The following is a 19039-nucleotide window of genomic DNA, read 5'->3' as shown; positions in this document are numbered from 1 at the left end:
AACCACTACCATTAGGTTGTTGGAAAAGTCATGACATTTTCGTCTGTGTTTCTATGCAAAAATGTGTCATGATTTTTCCAGCAAACCAGTACTTACTTATTTATTTTTGGTGTTAGTGTCTTGTGTACTCACTGTACCCTTGCTCCTGGGCCAGCTTTTTCAGTCTCCTCTAAGCAGGGAAGGAGAGTATCATATTACTACTCTTTTATCCATGGAGCTACCCCTGGTGTTGTAATGTTGTCCTGTGGTGCAGGGGTTCAAACCAGGGACTCATACTACCAAAAGCATTCACCCTATAAAGTGAGCTATCTCCCAGCACCCTGAAATTGCTGGTTTTAGTTACATTAATTTTTTTTAAATTTGTTTTTGTTTTAATGAGGGATATGTAGAGAAAAAGGTACATAGGAAGAGTCCAGAGAGCACTGCTCAGCTCTGGATTATAGTGGTGTGGGGGATTGAACCTGGGATTTTGGAATCTCAGGCATGAAATGGTTATTTGCATAACCATTATGCTATCTCCCCTACCCCCATTTTTTTAAAATTGTTTTTATTTTAGAGAAAGGACATTGCTTTGCTTACCATTTTTGGAGCATCCCTGGTCAGGCTTTCTCTTTTCTTGTCCTTTAAGTTGTCCTTTAAATGGGATAATGTGTTTTATATCATTGGAATATAGTTTGTAGTTTTTGAGAAAATAAATAGCAATGGGGCAGTGACAGATAACACATGATAGATTTATTCTGCACAGCTCCGAGCACATGAGGTATTTGATAAATGGAAAAATTGAACATATTTGGTAAAGGCCAGTGGAATTTTTAGTAGAATACCTAAAACCAGTAGGAAGTAGTTACAAAGTCTAGATTGTTTTGATCATGGTATCTCAAATGAAGCTTACAGTTTTCATGTGTTTGTTGTACAAAAGCACATAACATGAAATGTATCATCTTAACTTTTAAGAAGATTTAAGAATATGTTAAATAATTTTCTTTGTTGTTGGGTCTTCATCACACCAGGCTGACTTTTCCAGTAGAGACAGAGTAAGAGATAGAGGCAGAGGGCAGAGATCTGTGAAAGATACTACTACACCAAAGCTTCATGGAATCCTGGGGGCTGGGCTTGAACCTGGGTTGAGTGCATGGCAAAGGAAGCACACTCTAGCTACCTTGCTAGGCCTCCAAAAGCTTTTCATTTTGTATGTCTGAAGCTCTATTGAACGACTCACTTATTCTCTTTCCCTTTAGTCTCCTGGGAACCCCATTTTGTTGTTAATAAGTTTGATTGTTTCACATAAGTCATAAAACCAGATTATGTGGTATTTGTCTTTTTTGTGACTAGCATAGTTCACTTAGCACAATGTCCTCAAGATTAATCCACATTGTAGCATGTGACAGGATTTCCTTTCTTATTAAAACCAAGTAATCCCACATGGTATGCATATATCACATTTTGTTTACTCATTCATCCATTAATCCATACGTATTGACAATTGTGAATACTGCTGCTATGAACCTGGTTGGGCAAGTATCTCTTCAAGATTTAACTCTTTTGGATATATTCCCAGAAGTGGGATTGCTGATCACAGATAGTAGTTCTGTTTTTATGTTTATGAAGGAATTATTTCCCATAGTAAGTATGCAGTTTTACAGTCCCACCAACACAAAGGTTCCAGTTGCTTCACACCCATGTTTACGCCTCTTATTTGATTGATTCTGTTATATAATAGTCACCCTAATGTGTGTGAGGAGATAGTACATTGTGGTTTTTATTTCCATTTCTCTGATGACTAGTGATATGTCTTTATATGTACTTTTTGCTCATTTATGTGTCATCTTTGAATGATACCTACCATTTTAAAGCCCAATTTAAATCTCCATATTTGACAACTATACCTACCGTTGAAGAGACTTATGAGGAGGTCAGGTGGTGGTGCACCTGGTTGAATGCACATGTTACAATGTGCAAGGAAGCCTCTGGTCCTCATCTGCAGGGGGGGAGCTTTAGGAGTGGTGAAGCAGGGTTTCTCTTGGTTTCTGGCTGCCTCTATCCAATAAAATAAAGATTAAGAAAAAGAACTTAATGGAAGTTGGGCGGTAGTGCAGCGGGTTAAGTGCAGGTGGAACAAAACACAAGGACCCCATAAGGATCCCCACCTGCAGGGGAGTTGCTTCACAGGTGGTGGAGCAGGTCTGCAGGTGTCTTTCTCTCCCCCTCTCTGTTTTTCCCTCCTCTTTCCATTTCTCTCTGTCCTATCTAGCAATGACAACATCAATAACAACAATAAAAAACAAAGGCAACAAAAAGAGAAAATAAATAAATATGCAAAAAAAAAGAAAAAGAACTTAATGATACCAGGTAATTGGAATTGATAGGATAGGAGTATTTAGCTAAGTAAAGTGACATTTGTTGTCTAGACTGTTGACCAAAGCAGCATAACCTTAGTATATGATGAAAAATGCCTCTTGAGAACTATCACCTAAAATTTAGAGTGTTTCCTTCCTTAGCTTTCAGCAATGTCCTTGGAATCCAGTTGTCAGAAGAACAACCCACACAGGGAGCTATTTTAATGAGTGTAAAATATATTTATGTAGTTAAGGTTTAAATGGGAAGTAAACTAAAGATAAATAAACTTAATGTTATTTGGATAGCCATGGGCAAATTTAAAATATTGTTCTCTGTAGATCCTTATTTGCAACTTTTTTTTAACCCTAAACCTTGAGATCCTTCAAGAGATTCTAGTCTCTGGAACTAGGAGGGAAAACACAATTTAAACAGCTTAACGAAAGCCTACCCCCTCAAATTCACTTGTGGACAGAGGAGTGTAATTGTTGCCAGAAGAGAGCTTAACTTAAACCAGATAAAGGGCCCTAAGGCCCCTGAGCTTTTACCATTCTTGAATTGTCCCCTACCTACAGGTGGGGAGTGGGAGTGCTCAAACCTGGGTCCTAGCCCATAATAACATTAGTGCACTTAACTATATGTGCCACCACCTAGCATGCACCGCCCCCCTAGTAATCTTTTTAAGTAAAAATAAGGCTGGGGAGATAACTGAACTTAATTGACTATCAACCTTTTTTTCTTTTAATAGTTTGTAACAGGCACACAAAAAAAGGTATTCGTGTAGCTCTACTTTAGTTACAGTTCTTTTTGGCTCTGGAAATAATTGTTTATTTTTATCAAATATGTTTACAGTCTCAAAAAGAGCTGTTTGCCAGTTTTTGAGAATATAGAATGTTTAATTTATCAACTACAGTTAAATTTCCTTGACATCTTGAAGTATTTTTTGATAGAAATACAAGGACACAAAATCATCCCTTTTTGTTGTGTAATATTTTGTTGAATATATGCCCCATAGCTTTTTTTATCCAGTCACCTGTCACAATAGAGTATTTTGGTTTTGTCCAGGATTTTGCTATTGTGAATAAAAACGCTATAAGTATTGGGGTGCATATACCCCTTCGAATCAGTGTTATTACTGTGACTATTATGCCCATTAGTGGGATTGCTGGGTTTTACAATCTCCATTTGTATTTGTTTAAGGATTTCCCATACTGTTCTTCATAGTGGTTGTACCAGTTTACATTTCCATCAGCAGTGTCATAGAGTTCCTCTCTCTACATATCCTCTCCAGTGTTTATCTTCTCCTGTTTTATTAATGGAGCCCATTCTTACAGGTGTGAGATGGAATCTCAGTGTGAATTAGAACATTGTCGCATATAGTCTGTGGGCCAAGTGCATCTCTTCTTTAGAGAACTGTCCATTTATATCTTCTCTGAATAATTCTTATTTCTCACACAAGACCCCAGAAGATAAATTATTTTTGTTAAGTTTGAAGAATTTTATCAACATACAGTTAACTTATAAGACTATGTTTTAGTGGTGTAACTTCTCTTTCTTATTGTGTATTACCACATACCATGCCCACCCAGTACCAGACCACCAATATTCCTTTCTTAAAATCTATTATATACCCTACTCCTATTCCTTCGTTGGTGACCTTAGCTCTGCAGTTAGAATCTAAGAGTTTGTTTTGTATTTCCTTGTTTATTTATAACCCACATTTCCATAGGATTATTCAGTATTGTCTCTTTTCTGAGTTATTTAGCTTAGTTTGATCTCCTCCAGTTTAATTAATGTTCAGTAAAGCCCAAAAATCAAAAGATTAATTCTTAAAGAACACTTTGTTTTTACATTTAAATGTATACCTTAAATTAAGCATGAAAAGTTAAAATATTTTATTTATTTTGGTTAGAGACAGAGTTATTGGGAGGGAAGGGGGGAAATAGAAACTTTCTCCCTGCAGGTGAGAACTGGGTCTTGAATCCAATCTTTATGTACTATAAAGTGGGCATTCAACCGGGTATGCTACCACCCAGCCGATGAAAAATTCTTTTAAGATTTGTCTGCCTTATTTATTTATTTATTTATTTATTTATTTAGAGAGACAGAATCCACAGCAGCAAAGCTTTTTGTCAATGCAGTAGGAGTCATACTTGAACAACCTAGGTTGTGCACATGGCAATGCTTTACACTAGCCAAGTGACTATCTCATGAACCCAAGATTTAACTGCTTTAAGAAACTGGTTCCTTGGCCAAATTGAGGGACAGGTTTAAGAAAATGTAAGTTTGAAACATAAGAACATATGGCAAAATACTTTTGTGTACTTTTTTTTTTTTTTTTTTAGTTTTGACAAATTTGTGGAATTGTGTAGCCATTGCCATTTAAATCACCTTCCCCCAGGCTCCGCCCCCATCTGTCTGCCTATTTTTTTTTTTCCCATTTTCTTGCCCTTGATGTTGTCGTTACTGTTATTGTCATTGTTGGATTGAACAGAGAACTTGAGAGAGGATGGGAAACAGAGAAGCGGAGAAAAAGATAGAGGCCTGCAAATCTGCTTCACCACTTGTGAAGAGATCACCCTGCAGGTGGGGAGCCAGGGCTTGAACCAGGATCCTTAAGCAGGTTCTTGTGCTCTTAAACCACTGTGCTACCATCAGACCCCCCCCTTGTCTGTCTGTTTTTACCAGAGCACTGCTTAGCTCTGGCTTATGGTGGTTGGGGATTGAACCTGAGACTTTGGAGCCTTAAGCATGAGAGTATCTTTATGCTGTATACCCCCCCGGCCCCCAAATTTCTTTACGCTACTTTTTTTGTATTTAGGTGCCAGTCACCAGCTCAAGGGACCTTGCCAATTTCTTTTTTGGATTGCTTTTTTTAAAAATTGCATTTTATAAGTCTGTATTTTGCTATTTCACTGCTGTTTTAGAATAATAGTTACCTTATGTTTTGAAATGTCAGTAGCTTGATCAAATGCCCCTCCCCCCTTTTTTTGCTGTTAGATCCTAGTGCCTGATCGACTCCACTGCTCTAGTTGACTATTCATTTTTTTTCCCCCTTCCCCTTTCAGTTTCACAGTTCAGTGATCACAGTTCTTTGATCAGTCAGTTCATTGATCATGCATGGTGCTCTCATCTAATTCCTGAGGCTCTGATCTGGGTCCTCACATGTGGCAAGATGTGCACTCCAATCTTGTGAAATATTCAGGAAAAGTCACAATTTTGTTAGTTTGTTTTCTTTCTCTAGAGCAGGGCTCAGCTCAGGCTTATTGTGCTGTGGGGGTCTGAGCCTGGGACTTTGGAGCTTCAGGCATCACAGTCTCTTTGTGTAATTGTTATGCTGTCTACCTCCATAATATATTTTTCCTGTGTTGTCCTATGCAAAAATGTGTCATAGCTTTTCTGACAACTCAGTAGTTCTTTTTCTAAAATATATGTTTTATTAGTGATTTAATATTGATTTACCCAATAGTTCTTTGTCAAATGATTGTGTCATATTATAACTGTTGTTAAAACCTCTTATGTTGGGGTTTGGGCGGTAGCACACATGGTGCAGGACCAGCTTAAGGATCCTGGTTGGAGCCCCTGGTTCCCCACCTGCAGGGGCGTCGCTTCACAAGTGGTGAAACAGGTCTGCAGCTGTCTCTCTTTCTCTCCCACTTTGTCTTGCCTTCCTCTCTCGAGTTCTCTCTGTCCAGCAACGACAGCAATGACAGCAATAATAATAACAATGATAAACAAAAAGGGCAACAAAAAGGAAAAAAATGGCCCCCAGGAGCAGTGGATTCGTAATGCAGGCACCAAGCCTCAGCAATAACCCTGGAGGCAAAAACAAAAACAAACAAAAAAAACCCTCTTATGTTGACATTACTTTTTTTCTTTTGCTTTTTTGTTAGTAATCTTTTCTTTTTAAAATTTTGTGTCATTTATTTATTATTCGATAGAGACAGAGAATTTGAGAACGGAGGGGGAGCTACAGAGGGAGAGAGATACTTGCAGCCCTGCTTCACCACTCATGAAGCTTTCTACCTGTGGGTGGTATCCAGGGACTTGAACCATAACCAGGTATGCTACCTGGCCCCCATTAGTTACCTTTTCTACTTTTATCTACAGATTTTCTGTTGAGAAGAATCTCTGGGAAAATACGGTTCATTTAAACATTTCCTACTTGAAAGTATTCTGCAAAGGTGATTAGTTGATTTTGTTATTCAGTGACTGTTACTTTTTTTAAAATATAATTTTCTTTTTGACAGTTATTTTTTTGAGGGTAAGGGGGTCTTAGGTCTGAGGGCATGAGGACCTTGTACTTAGGATTCCTCTGTTTCTGGCTGACTTTTTCATTCTTTAATTTTGGGAGTTGATGGGGAAAAGGAGAAACACGACAGCACAGCTCCACCATCTCTGGAGCTTTCCCAGTGTTGGTGGTACTCCCATGGGCACCAGCCTGGGCCCTCATGCAGAACAGGGCTTGTGCTTTCTTAGGTAAGCTTATCTCCTGGTCTGACAAGTCTGTTTCTTAACCCATTTTTAAGATGTTTTAAAATAAAGTACTCTTCACAATTTTCTCCCTAATTATTTTTATTGTAGGACGAGCTTTCAGATGTCAGCCAAGATGGATCGAAAGCTACCACTCCAGCATCAACAGCTGCCTCAGATGTGGCAGCATTCTCTGCTGACACTCCATTGAAGGAGGATAATGAAGGATTTGTGAAAGTAGCAGATACACCAAGTAAATCAGAGATAAACAAGCATATCGAAGTACAAGTGGCCCAAGAAACTAGAAATGTATCAACAGGTAAGTGACCCTTGTCCTTTACGGGTGTGTGTGTGTGTGTGTGTGTGTGTGTGTGTGTGTGTGTGTGTGTGTGTTGACATTAGAGCATTGCTCAGCTTTGGCTTGAGGTGATGTGCTGGGGATTGAATAGAGGCCATCAGGCATAAAAGTCTCTTGTGTAAATTGCCATGTTATATTCCTGACCCAACTTTTGTTCTTTACTTATTGGCAAAATATTCAGTAATGAATATTATACGGCTATGAGAAAATCCACCTTGTGGTATAGCTATTTTAGATAGATAAACTAGGTGTTGAATAATTCATTGTACACAGTTGTGAATAAACTTAAAAGAGAGAATGATTCAAGTTTTGGAGAGTGTTCTGGGAGGTGGTGCAGCTGATGGAACATTATACTCAAGCATGGTGTCCCGAGTTCAGTGCGTGGCAGCACATGTACCACAGTTATGTCTGGTTTGTTCTCTCTCTCTTTCTCTCTCTCCCTATATTGCTCATTAATAAATAAATGAAATCTTCTAAAAAAAGTTTTGGAGGAAAAAAAAAAAAGCTAGGACCTAGGGGACTGGAGAATCTGAAAGACCAGGAAGACAGTGTCTTTATTGGTGACATATTATCTAATCCTGTATTTCCAATCATCTACTCTTTAAAAATATGATATAATTGGGGGTTGGGTGGTAGCACAGCAGGTTAAGTGCACATGGCACGAAATGCAAGGACCAGTGTAAGGATCCTGGTTTGAGCCCCCACCTCCCCACCTGTTGGGGGGTCCCTTCACAAGCGGTAAAGCAGGTTTGTAGGTGTCTGCCTTTCTCCACCCCTCTCTGTCTTTCCCTCCTCTCTCCATTTCTCTCTGTCCTATCCAACAACAATGACATCAATAACAACAACAATAGCCACAATAACAATAAAAAAAACCACAAGGGCAACAAAAGGGAAAATAACAAAATTTTTTGACAGAGACAGCCATAAATTGAGAGGGAAGGGGGGAAATGGAGAGAGAGCAGGAGAGACACCTGCAGCACTTGAAAAGCTTTCCCCCTGCAGGTGGAGACCAGTGCTTGGAGCCTGGGGCCTTGCACGTTGTAACCTGTGCACTCAACCAGGTGTGCCACCATCCAGCCCCCTCAAATGATGTTTTTACAACCATAGAAGCAACAGGCTTTCATATTGGGGGATATATATAAATATATATATATATTATTTGTTGTCTGTTCTTTCCTAAGGCTCTGTTGAAAATGAAGAGAAGTCAGAAGTTCAAGCAATTATTGAATCTACTCCTGAGTTGGATATGGACAAAGATCTCAGTGGATATAAAGGCTCAAGGTATTGTGAATATCATATGAAGACATTGTATTCTCCTTTTCTCCCAGAAGCGCACTGTTCTCGGTCTACTCATGTATTTTGATGAAATTGAATCTTGTACATGGTTTACATGTGAAATACTGCCCCCCCCCTTGTCTCCAGAGTTATCACTGGGGCTCAGTGCCAGCACTTTCTTCTTCTAGCGTTTGCCCTTCTTCCGTAGCCAGTCAACAGCGTCAGGTTGAGCCTGATGTAAAGTTTCGAGACCTCCTTTGAATCTGGAGAGGTGGCAGTCATTGACTATGTGGGTCATAGTCTGTCTGGAGCCGCAGGGGCAGTTCGGGTATAAATCCACTACTCCTAGAAAGCCATTTCTTATTAAATAGGACAGAGAGAAATTGAGAGAGGATGAGGAGATAGAGAGGGAGAAAGATAGACATGCAGACCTGCTTCACCACTTGTGAAGTGCCGGCCCCCCCCCCCCCATGGAGGGAGGCAGGGGCTTGAACCAGGATCCTCACACGGGTCTTTGCACTTGGTATTATGTGTACTTAACCTGGTGTGCCACCTTCCCCCCCCCCCCTTTAATTTAAATTTGTTTACCAGAGCACTGCTCAGCTCTGGCTTATGGTGGAGTGGGGAATTGGAACTTTAGAGCCTCAGGTATGAGAGTTTTCTTTGCATAACCATTATGCTATCTACCCCCTGAAATACTGCCTTTGTAACATCAGGGAGTTGGTTTAGAAGGTTGGGGAAGAAACATTTAGAAAGTTGGGGAAGAAACAACAGCTAAGGAAAACCCAGTCCTTTTTGGAGTTTGAGGAAACAGAAGCAGGAGTAGGGGAAACTAAGGAAACTTGTTCCTTTCCTGATATCAGGTAGAAGAGAGTGTTAGATTTTTTGAACTGTAATGATTTTATTGTTGGGAAGAAATTTATTTCATTCTGTTGTCTTTACATGGAAAAGATACTTATTTAATGGTGGGAAGAAAATGGTTATTTGTCTTAAATCAGGATTATCTGAAACTCACTGGAATTTATGAATGTCAGACAAGTGTTTCTATCCTTTTCCTTTTTCCCCCCCCTCTTCTTCTAGGGTTATTACTGGGGCTCAGTGCCTGTAGTACAAATCCACTGCTCCTGTGGCCATTTTTTTTTCCAGTTTTTTTTTTGGGGGGGGTATAATAGAAGTTGAGAGGGGAGGGGAAGATAGAGAGGGAGAGAGAAAGACAGACACCTGCAGACCTGCTTCATTACTTGTGATATGACCCCCACATGGGGGGAGCTGGGGACTCAGACGCGGGTCCTTGAGCTTCATATTATGTGTGCTTAACCTGGTGCTTCACTGCCTGGCTCTCTCTACCTTCCTTTGATTTTTTTTCATGGATTTTATTTTTAATCATAATAATGCCATTTTTGGTCACTGTTAGACATTGTTTTGAATACAATAGTAGGTAGTAGCGTAAAAAACAAATTAAGATTATATGGGTTCAGATCCTGTCTCGTGAGTATGAGGTAAATTTCCTTACACATGGATGTACATTTAAATAATACCTCAGATGATTGTAAAGAGTAAATTAATATTCATACTTTAAATCATTGGCAAAAAGTTCCTAATTCAATAGATATGAGCTAATATTACTATTATTCTAATTATTTTATATGGTTTGATCTTAATTACAACCTCCTGAAGAGATCTCATCCTTGTTTCACAAATAAGAAAACTCAGGATTATATAGCAAATTGCTCAAGAACACCAAGCTAATAAGAAGTGAGGCTGGGTTTCATTCTAAGACTCAAATTTCAAAGGCCATGTCATGTTTTGTCCCCTTATTTATTTAAAAATGTAAATAATACAGAGTATAAAAAGTAAAATTTGGGGAGTTGAGCGGTAGCGCAGCGGGTTAAGCACATGTGATGCAAAGCGCAAGGACCGGTGTAAGGATCCTGGTTCAAGCCCCAGCTCCCCACCTGCAGGGGGTTGCTTTACAGGTGGTGAAGCAAGTCTGCAGGTGTCTCCCCCCCTCCCGCCCCCGTCTTCCCCATTTCTCTGTCCTGTCTAACAATGATGACATCAATTACAACAACAATAATAAAAACCAACAAGGGCAACAAAAAGGAAAATAAATAAATAAATATTTTTTAAAAAGTAATATTTTTTATTCTCAAGCTTGTTACATACTGTTATTTGTTTGTTTTAACTTTTTAAATTATTTTTAAAAATCTTATTGGGTAGAGACAGAGACATTGAGAGGAGGGGGAGGTAGAAAAAGGGAAGGAGATAGACACCAGCAGCCCTGCGTCGTAACTTATGAAGCTTTTTCCCTAAAGGTGAGAACCAGGGGCTTGAACCCAAGTCCTTGTGTACTGTAATGTATGTGCTTAACCACCACCACCTGACTCCTAGGGACATTAACCTTGTGTAGTGTTTATATTTCCAGCCTTTGTAAAAATTTTAAAAATAATTAAAAGAAAATGTCATGTTGGAGAATGAGCTCAGGACTTTATGCATGCATGATATCACCTTAGGCTCTAGTCCCTTCCTCCCTCCCTCCCTTCTTGGGGTGGGGGTGGGGGGCTTGCCAGAGCTAGCCAGAGCATTGTTCAAGCATCTTTTAAACTCTCAGTGTGCCTTCTACGGTATTCCCATGTAGTGCTGTGGGTTGAATCCAGGGTTTAATACTTAGTAAGATACATGCTTTATTAGATGAGCCATCTCTTAGACCCTAAAAAATTAATTTCTCAGGGTCCATGAAATGGTGCACCTAGTTAAGTACATACATTACATTGTGTAAGGATGCAGGTTCAAGCCCCTGATCCCCACTTACAGGGGGAATGCTTCACGAGTGGTGAAGCAGGGCTACTCTCTCCCTCTCTATACCCCCTCCCTCTCAGTTTCTTTCTTTTTAAAAATTTCTTTATTGGGGGATTAATGTTTTAGAGTTGATGGTAAATACAATAGTTTGTACATGCATAACATTTCTCAGTTTTCCACATAGCAATACAAGTTGCCCCACTAGGTCCTCTGCCATCCTGTTCCAGGACTTGAACTCTCCCCTCCCCCAGCCCCCACCTACCCCAGAGTCTTTTACTTGGTGCAATACACCAATCCCTCTCAATTTCTCTTTGTCTCTATCTATTAACAAATATTAAAAAATATTTTTTTCTTAAATTAATGTATATATGCAACATAAAGGTCAAATAATAAAAAAATACGAAAGGTAATAAATAGTATCCCCATAACCACTACTCACCTCTCGTTTCTACTTTAAGTGTTCTCTCACTATTTATCTTTGAGGATCATAGTCATATCCCTAGGTTGCTCTTTTTGATCATCCTCTTTCTCATCTTTTTTTTTTTAATGAGAAAATTAGTTTTAATTTCCCAGGGTATCACTTATATAACTGATTAGCTAGGCCCTGTTCATATAGAGTAGCCCTGACTGTGTACATTCTTTGAAGAGTTTGTTTAAAAAGTCTCTCAAGTCACTTTCTATATCCTGTGGATCAAATGAGGCATTTTGTAAAAGGCTTTCATGGGACATTAGCTGTTGACTTTTAAATGGAAAAGATCAAGTTATTTTATGTATCTCTGCTTTTAAAAATTTTTTATTATCTTTTATTTATTGGATAGAGGCAGCCAGAAATTGAGAGGAGCGGGTTGATAGAGAGGGAGAGAGACACACCTGCAGCACTGCTTCACCACTTGTGAAGCGACTCCTTTGCGGGTGAGAGGACAAGGGCTTGAACCAGGATCCTTACGCTGGTCCTTGCACTTTGCGCCACTTGTGCTTAACCCGCCGCAGTACTGCCCGGCTCCCATGGGTCTTCTTTTATATCTTCTTGTACGTAGTAAGTTCATATATATAATCCATTAAAATTTTTTTCTAAGTAGTAAGTTCTTTAATCTTCCAGAGATATTTTTAATTTAATTTTTAAATTTTTAAAATTTTTATTAATTGGATAGAGATAGTCAGAAATCAAGAGGGAAGGGGTGGATAGAAAGAGGACACACAGAGTGATACTTGCAACACTGCTTCACCACTTGCAAAGCTTTCCCCCTGCAGGTGGGGACTGGGGTGCTTGAACCCAGATCCTTGCACATTGTACCATGTGCACTCAACCAGGCGTGCCACCACAGGGCCCCATTTTTTATTTGTTAGTAGTTTGTTACAAGATTGTAAGATTATCATTTATAGTTCTACAGCCCCCCACCCTCTCACCTCCCAAAGATAACCACCATAGTTCTCACTAGTCTTAAGAATTTGCTTGCTTCTGTTTTGTTTGATTTTTTTTTTTTTGGCAAGTTCATGTAAATCAGATCTCTAGATTCACACATGAGTGAGAGCATCTGGTCGTTTTCTTTTCATCTCTTATTTTGCTAAGAATAATCACCTCCAGTTCCATTCATTTTGTCCCAAAAGACACAATATCATCTTTTTTTATATATATCCCATAACTTTGAGTGTCCTCTGGGTAAATGCTTAAGAGTGGTATTGCTGGGTCATAAGGTAATTCCATTTTTATTTGTTTAAGGACTGTCCATACAGTCTTCCAAAGGGGCTGCATCAATTTGCATTCCTACTAGCAATGATGCAGAGTTCCCTTTTCTTCACAACCTCTCCAACACCTGCCATTTTCTAGTTTGTTGATGTAAGCCATTCTCCCAGGTGTGAGGTGGTATTTCAGTGTAATTTTTAACTTGTAATTCTCTAATGGTAAATGAAGTGGAACATTTCTTCATGTGCCTGTGAGCCATGTGTATCTCTCCTTTAGAAAACTGTTTAGCTCTTTGGCCCACTTTTTTTATTGGGTTATTTCTCCTTTTTTTGTAGATCTGTACCAATTCGGTGTAGACATTTGATGCTTGTCTGATGTGTGATATGCAAGTATCTTCTCCCATTTACTGATTTGCATCATTTTTCTGTCTGTCTCTTATTGTTGACCATTCCTGGCTTTTTTTTCTCTGTTTGTTTTACCAGAGCAATTGCTCAGCTCTGGCTTATGGTGGTGCACGCGATTGACCCTGGGACTATGGAGCCTCAGGAATGAGAGCCTGTTTGCATGATCATTATGCAACTACCCCTGCCCCACCATTTCTTTTTCTGAAATACCAGTTAGGATACTGAATTTTCTGAACTGGCCCTCACATTCCCCGTAGCTTTTTAATTCTAATCTAACGTGTACTTTATCTTTAATCCTTCATTGCTTCCCCCACCTAAATTTAATATTTTATTTATTTATTTGCTAGAGACAGAGAAATTGAGAGAGAAGGGGGAGACAGGGAAAAAGAGAGACACCTACAACACTGCTTCACTACTTAAACAGCTTCCCCCCCTGCAAGTGAGAACCCCTGAAAGTTTTTATTTGAATTTTTTTTGATGGTTACTTTCGGAAATATCCTGTTATTCATTCTGAAAGCAGTTTTTTTTTTGGGGGGGGTTCCCCTTTTTGCCAAGAGTACTTTTGTCATTATCCATTTGTTTTGGGCTCTTTATTTTATATTAAAAGTCTCTGATGTTTATGACTATTTTGGTTACACTGAAGTAGATAGCACAGGTTCTTCAGTTTTCTGCCTATAACATTTAAGCTTGACCTTATAATTTGGGCAGTTATGGTGCAAGAAGAGAGGTCTCATTGTTCTATTGGATCTAGGTCTCATACTGCTCCTTGTGCCTTCTGTATCCTGTCTTAATTATGACCTCATGTTCTTCCTTACATTACTGTATCTGCAGATTACTGCTTGCTTCTAAGAATTCTTGGATTTTTCAGGCATTCTGGTAGCATTTTGTTTTACTCCTAAATTCAAGTAACTTAATCTCTTGACTCCCTTGCTTATTTATTCTCCTGATTGCCCATCTGATTTTCTTCTTACAAACATTTGCATCTCACCTGCTAAAGTTTATTTTTCTGTTCTCTATGCCTTTGCAGGTGTATATCTTTTCTAATTCTTTTACTGTCATTTTAATTGAATTTATGAATTGTTGAATGATAATTACTATGTTCAAACCTCTGTGACTTACTGGAATCCTGTGCAGACTTTTTTTTCTGTTGCTATAACATGAATGTACAAACATGCAAGCACCCCCATTTCTTTGTACACTTCTATGTAAAAGGCCTTATACTGAGCAACCCAGGAGGTGGTATAGTGTGCAGTGGCTAGAGCATTGGGCTTAAAAGTCCCAAGTTCAGGGGCTGGGTGGTGGCACACCTGGTTGAGCTTACATGTTACAATATGCTAGGTCCCAGGTTCAAGCCCCTTTTCCCCACCTGCAGGGGGAAAGCTTCACGAGTGGTGAAGCAGGACTGCAGGTACCTCTCTCTCTCTCTCTCTCTCTCTCTCTCTCTCTATCTATCTATCTATCTATATATATATATATATATATATATCCCCCTTCCCTCAATTTCTGGCTGTTTCTATCCAATGAATAAAGATAATAAGAAAAAAAAATTTTTTAAAAAAAGGTCCCACGTTTGGGGGGGGTTAGTGCAGCAGGTTAAGCGCACATGGCCTGAAGCACAAGGACCAGCTTAAGGATCCTGGTTTGAGCACCTGGCTCCCCACCTTATGGGGGGGGGGGTCACTTCACAGGTGGTGAAGCAGGACTGCAGGTGTCTTATCTTTCTCTCCCCCTCTGTCTGCCCTCCCCTCTTGAATTCTCTCTGTCCTATCCAACAACATCAGTGGTAACAAGGACAACAAAATGGAAAAAAAAAAATGGCCTCCAGGAGCAGTGGATTCATAGTGCAGGCACTGAGCCCCAGCAATAACCCTGGAGGCAAAAAAAAGTCCCAAATTCAATCCCTAGCATCTCATGTGCTAAAGCAGTGCTGTGATCCTTTTTTTTTTTTTTTATCTTTCTCATATTAATAAATATATTTTTAAAAGGTTCACAGTAAAAAAGGGGGGGAGGTTCACACTAAACAATCAAGTTTTGCAGCTTGCTTAAGAAACAGTTATATAAAAAACAAGTATATGATGATTTCTGTAGTTTACAAAGCTCTATTTCAATGCATTTATTAAATTAAAACAATGTAACTTCATAGGCTATTTGCATAGTTTGCTTTATTTCAACCCTGTCAATGATCACTTAAGTTGCTTGAACTTTTCACTACTATAAAAATGCTCTGATCATTCTTTTTTAAGCATATATTGTTGTTTCTTGTGACAGAATTTTGTAGGACATTTTTGAATATCACTTTGTCGGGCCAGTGTAATTTAAATTAGTTAATCTTTTTATCATGGAGCTGGGTCTTTACATACATGTGCAATTTCACTGCCCTCAGGCCACTTTTTTGTTCAGATAGAGAGCTGGAAAGGGAGAGACATTATAGCATCAGAGCTCCCTCCCACCCCATCTCCCCCACCTTACCTACCATCCTACCTGGTGTGAGGACTTCAACCTGGGTCATGTGTGTGGCAGGGCTTGCCACTACGCAGTGAGGCACCTCTTCAATGCTAACTTTGAATTTTAATACATATTACCAGTTGCCTTTAAAGGAAAAAAATAAAATTTCCTTGACAATTTATACAGAAACAGCATAGAACACAGTAGTTAAGATTTTGGGCTCTAAAACCCAGTGGTCTGAGTTTGAACCCTGCTTCCTTCACTCATTTGTTGATGACCCTAGAAAAGTATTTAACCTCTTTAGTGCCCTCATTGGTAATATTGAGGTAATAGCAACATCTACTTTGTAGTGTACTGGTGAGGATTTAATAGCATTATCTATATAAAGCACTCAGACCAGTGCCAGATATCAAACTGTTAGTAACCATTTAATATTTGTGTCTGCTGGGATCTTACCATAACAATTCTGTGTTTTCTTGATCATGTTATTTCTGTGGCATTTAATAAGTATTTCTTTAAGAAACTTGAGAAAAACCTTTAAAATTGCATTTTGCAGTAAGTATAAATTACAGGTAAAAATAGTTGTAAATTGCCTCTTGTTTTCATTTTGCGTGGTTAAAAAGTCATTGTAAAGTTTGCTGATTTGGTTTTATTGTTTTTGTTGCATAGCACTCCCACCAAAGGCATAGAGAACAAAGCTTTTGATCGCAATACAGAATCTCTTTTTGAAGAACTGTCTTCAGCTGGCTCAGGCCTAATTGGAGATGTGGATGAAGGAGCAGATTTACTAGGTATGATAGCTTACCCGAAGGAGCACCATGCTATTTTTTCAAATAGATAGATAATAAGAATATGACATAATTGAAAATTCCTTCAAAATGTCCCTACCTGCCCATTAATAGTTATACTTTTAGGTAATTAATTGGAGCTTATTTTTTTTGAGTTTTAAATGAAAGAATTTTCACATGAATATTTCTAAATTTAGTTGCTTTTAAATTCATACAATGCATTATATTAAATACCCATTTTCTATATTATAAGATAAATATTACATATTAGAAACATGGTGATGTTTTTATATACATATAATGTGTAGATTAGCCGATAGTTAGTTCTTGACTTCAGTGCATTTCAGATTCTTTTTTTTTTTTAATATTTATTATTTATTCCCTTTTGTTGCCCTTGTTTTTTATTGTTGTAGTTATGATTGATATTGTTGTTGGATAGGACAGAGAGAAATGGAGAGAGGAGAAGAAGGCAGAGGGGGAGAGAAAGACAGACACCTGCAGACCCACTTCACCACCTGTGAAGTGACTCCCCTGCAGGTGGGGAGCCAGGGGCTTGAACCGGGGTCCTTAGGCTTTGTCACATGCGCTTAACCCACTGCGCTACCGCCTGACTCCCGCATTTCAGATTCTATTGACCTTAAATAAGAAGTTATATCACTTGATTGTTCAAAATACTGTTCTTTTCCTCCCTGACAAATGTAACCACGTTAAAGTTTGTATTACTAAAGATCACTGGTTTGAAAAGAACACAGCATTTGTTTTTTGTACTAGTTAGCTGATGATCTTTGACAAGTAGCTTAAACCTTTCCATGCCTTAGTTTCTTTCTGTATAAAGTAAAAAAGAAACAGAAAAGAGAGGAAGGAAGAAAGGAGGAAAAGAAAAAGGCTCTAGTCTAGTGGTCAGACAGATTGCAGCTCATAGGCCAAATCTAGTACACACCCAATGTGTGTAGTTTGGTTGGATCATACTTCTACCCATTTGCTAACCTTAGAGTTAGGAGTTTGTAATAGACAAACTATATGACTTATAAAGCTTAGAATTGTCTGGACTTTTATAGAAAACCTTTGGGGCTACAATGTGCAAGGACCCAGGTTTGAGTCCCCGGCCCCCACCTGCAAGAGGAAAGCTTCCAAGTGGTGAAGTAGGGCTGCAGGTGTCTCTCTGTCTCTCTCTCCTTCAATTTTCTCCCTTTCAATTTCTCACTGTCCTATTGAATTAAATAAATAAAAGTTAAAAAATAATAAAACAATACTTTGTTGACTCCTACTCTAGTTTATCTCTAAAGTTTTCAATAATAATGTGATTGTGATTTATTTGTGAATTAATATTGGTGTACTTATAAATTGAGAACTCTGAGAAATTGAAAAGCTTAAATTGTTAAAAATCTGTTTCTTTGGTATCTACCAATCTCCAAAATAATCTTAGTATCTATTAATCTGACTATAATATAGACTACACTATTCTCAAGAGGTGCTCCCTGTTACTTCTCATGATTATAGAGTGACACTGCTGCATTAATTTTGATTTACTAACTTACAATGAATATATTGGCAGTGTGACCTGGGCATTGACACATTAGATAGAATGTTGTACTGTCATGCATGAAGTTCAGAGTTCAAGTCCCAGCATCACATGTGCTAGAGTGGTTCTCTGATATTTGTTCTCCCTCTCCCTCTCTCAAAAATAAATGAATAAGTAAACAAATAATATTCAATTTTTTTAGCAGTTTGAACAAAAAAAAATTAAACATGATAACAGAGAATGAACTCAGTCTCATGCATGTAGAGCAGCCTTCTGGTTCCAAGTTTTTCTTCTATTTGATGGGAAAGAAAAAAGGTAATAGAGAAGAAAGGCACCATAGCACTGCTCCACCACCCATGGATCTATGCTGATGCTATTCATGGTGCTCTCATGTGGTGCCAGGATTCAAATGCCAGGGCCTCATGCACAGTAAGGCACGTGATCTAGCTAGTGAGCTGCCTTCTGGCTTCTGAAGTACTTTTTGAAGGAGATACACAAGTTCTGTCTAACTAAAGCTCACTTGTCTACTAGGAGGAACTATTCTGAGTTAGACATAGACAACCACCATTAAAAGTAGCTGGGGACAGGAGAGATTTTACCTGGTAGAGTATATGCACCTTGTAGTACATGAATACTCTAATTAGAGTCCCTGGCACCACATAGGAAAAAGTGGGAGTCCACTGAGAGAGGTGAGATCACATAGACATGAAGCCTTGGTGCAAAGAAAAAAGTTAAAAACATTAATTAAGCCTTTCTTTTGTTCTTAAAAGTATCATATATATATATATATATATATATACCAGAGCACAGCTCAGCTCTGGCATATGGTGGTTTGGGGGATTGAACCTGGGACTTTGTAACCTTAGGCACGAGAGTCTCTTTGCTTAACCATTATGCTATCTACCCTTTGCCCCCCAATTTTTTTTTTTAATGCAAGAGAGAGAAAGAGAGAGAGGA

General features: G+C 38.7%; 1 protein-coding gene across 9 annotated transcripts in view; it reads left to right on the top strand.

The window, feature by feature from the left end:
* Positions 1-19039, top strand: part of SPAG9 (sperm associated antigen 9) — a 157933-nt gene that overhangs the window by 88422 nt on the left and 50472 nt on the right. For all 9 annotated transcript variants that reach the window (XM_007525556.3, XM_007525554.3, XM_060203750.1 and 6 more), the window contains 3 exons: positions 6919-7126; positions 8347-8446; positions 16442-16563. In XM_007525556.3, the coding sequence (XP_007525618.1) occupies positions 6919-7126; positions 8347-8446; positions 16442-16563 (430 nt within the window). The remainder of the gene's footprint in view (positions 1-6918; positions 7127-8346; positions 8447-16441; positions 16564-19039) is intronic.

Source organism: Erinaceus europaeus, chromosome 12 (genome assembly GCF_950295315.1).
Source record: "Erinaceus europaeus chromosome 12, mEriEur2.1, whole genome shotgun sequence".
NCBI lineage: Eukaryota > Metazoa > Chordata > Mammalia > Eulipotyphla > Erinaceidae > Erinaceus > Erinaceus europaeus.
The sequence above is the reverse complement of the archived record's forward strand: the minus strand, read 5'-3'. Positions and strand labels throughout refer to the sequence as shown.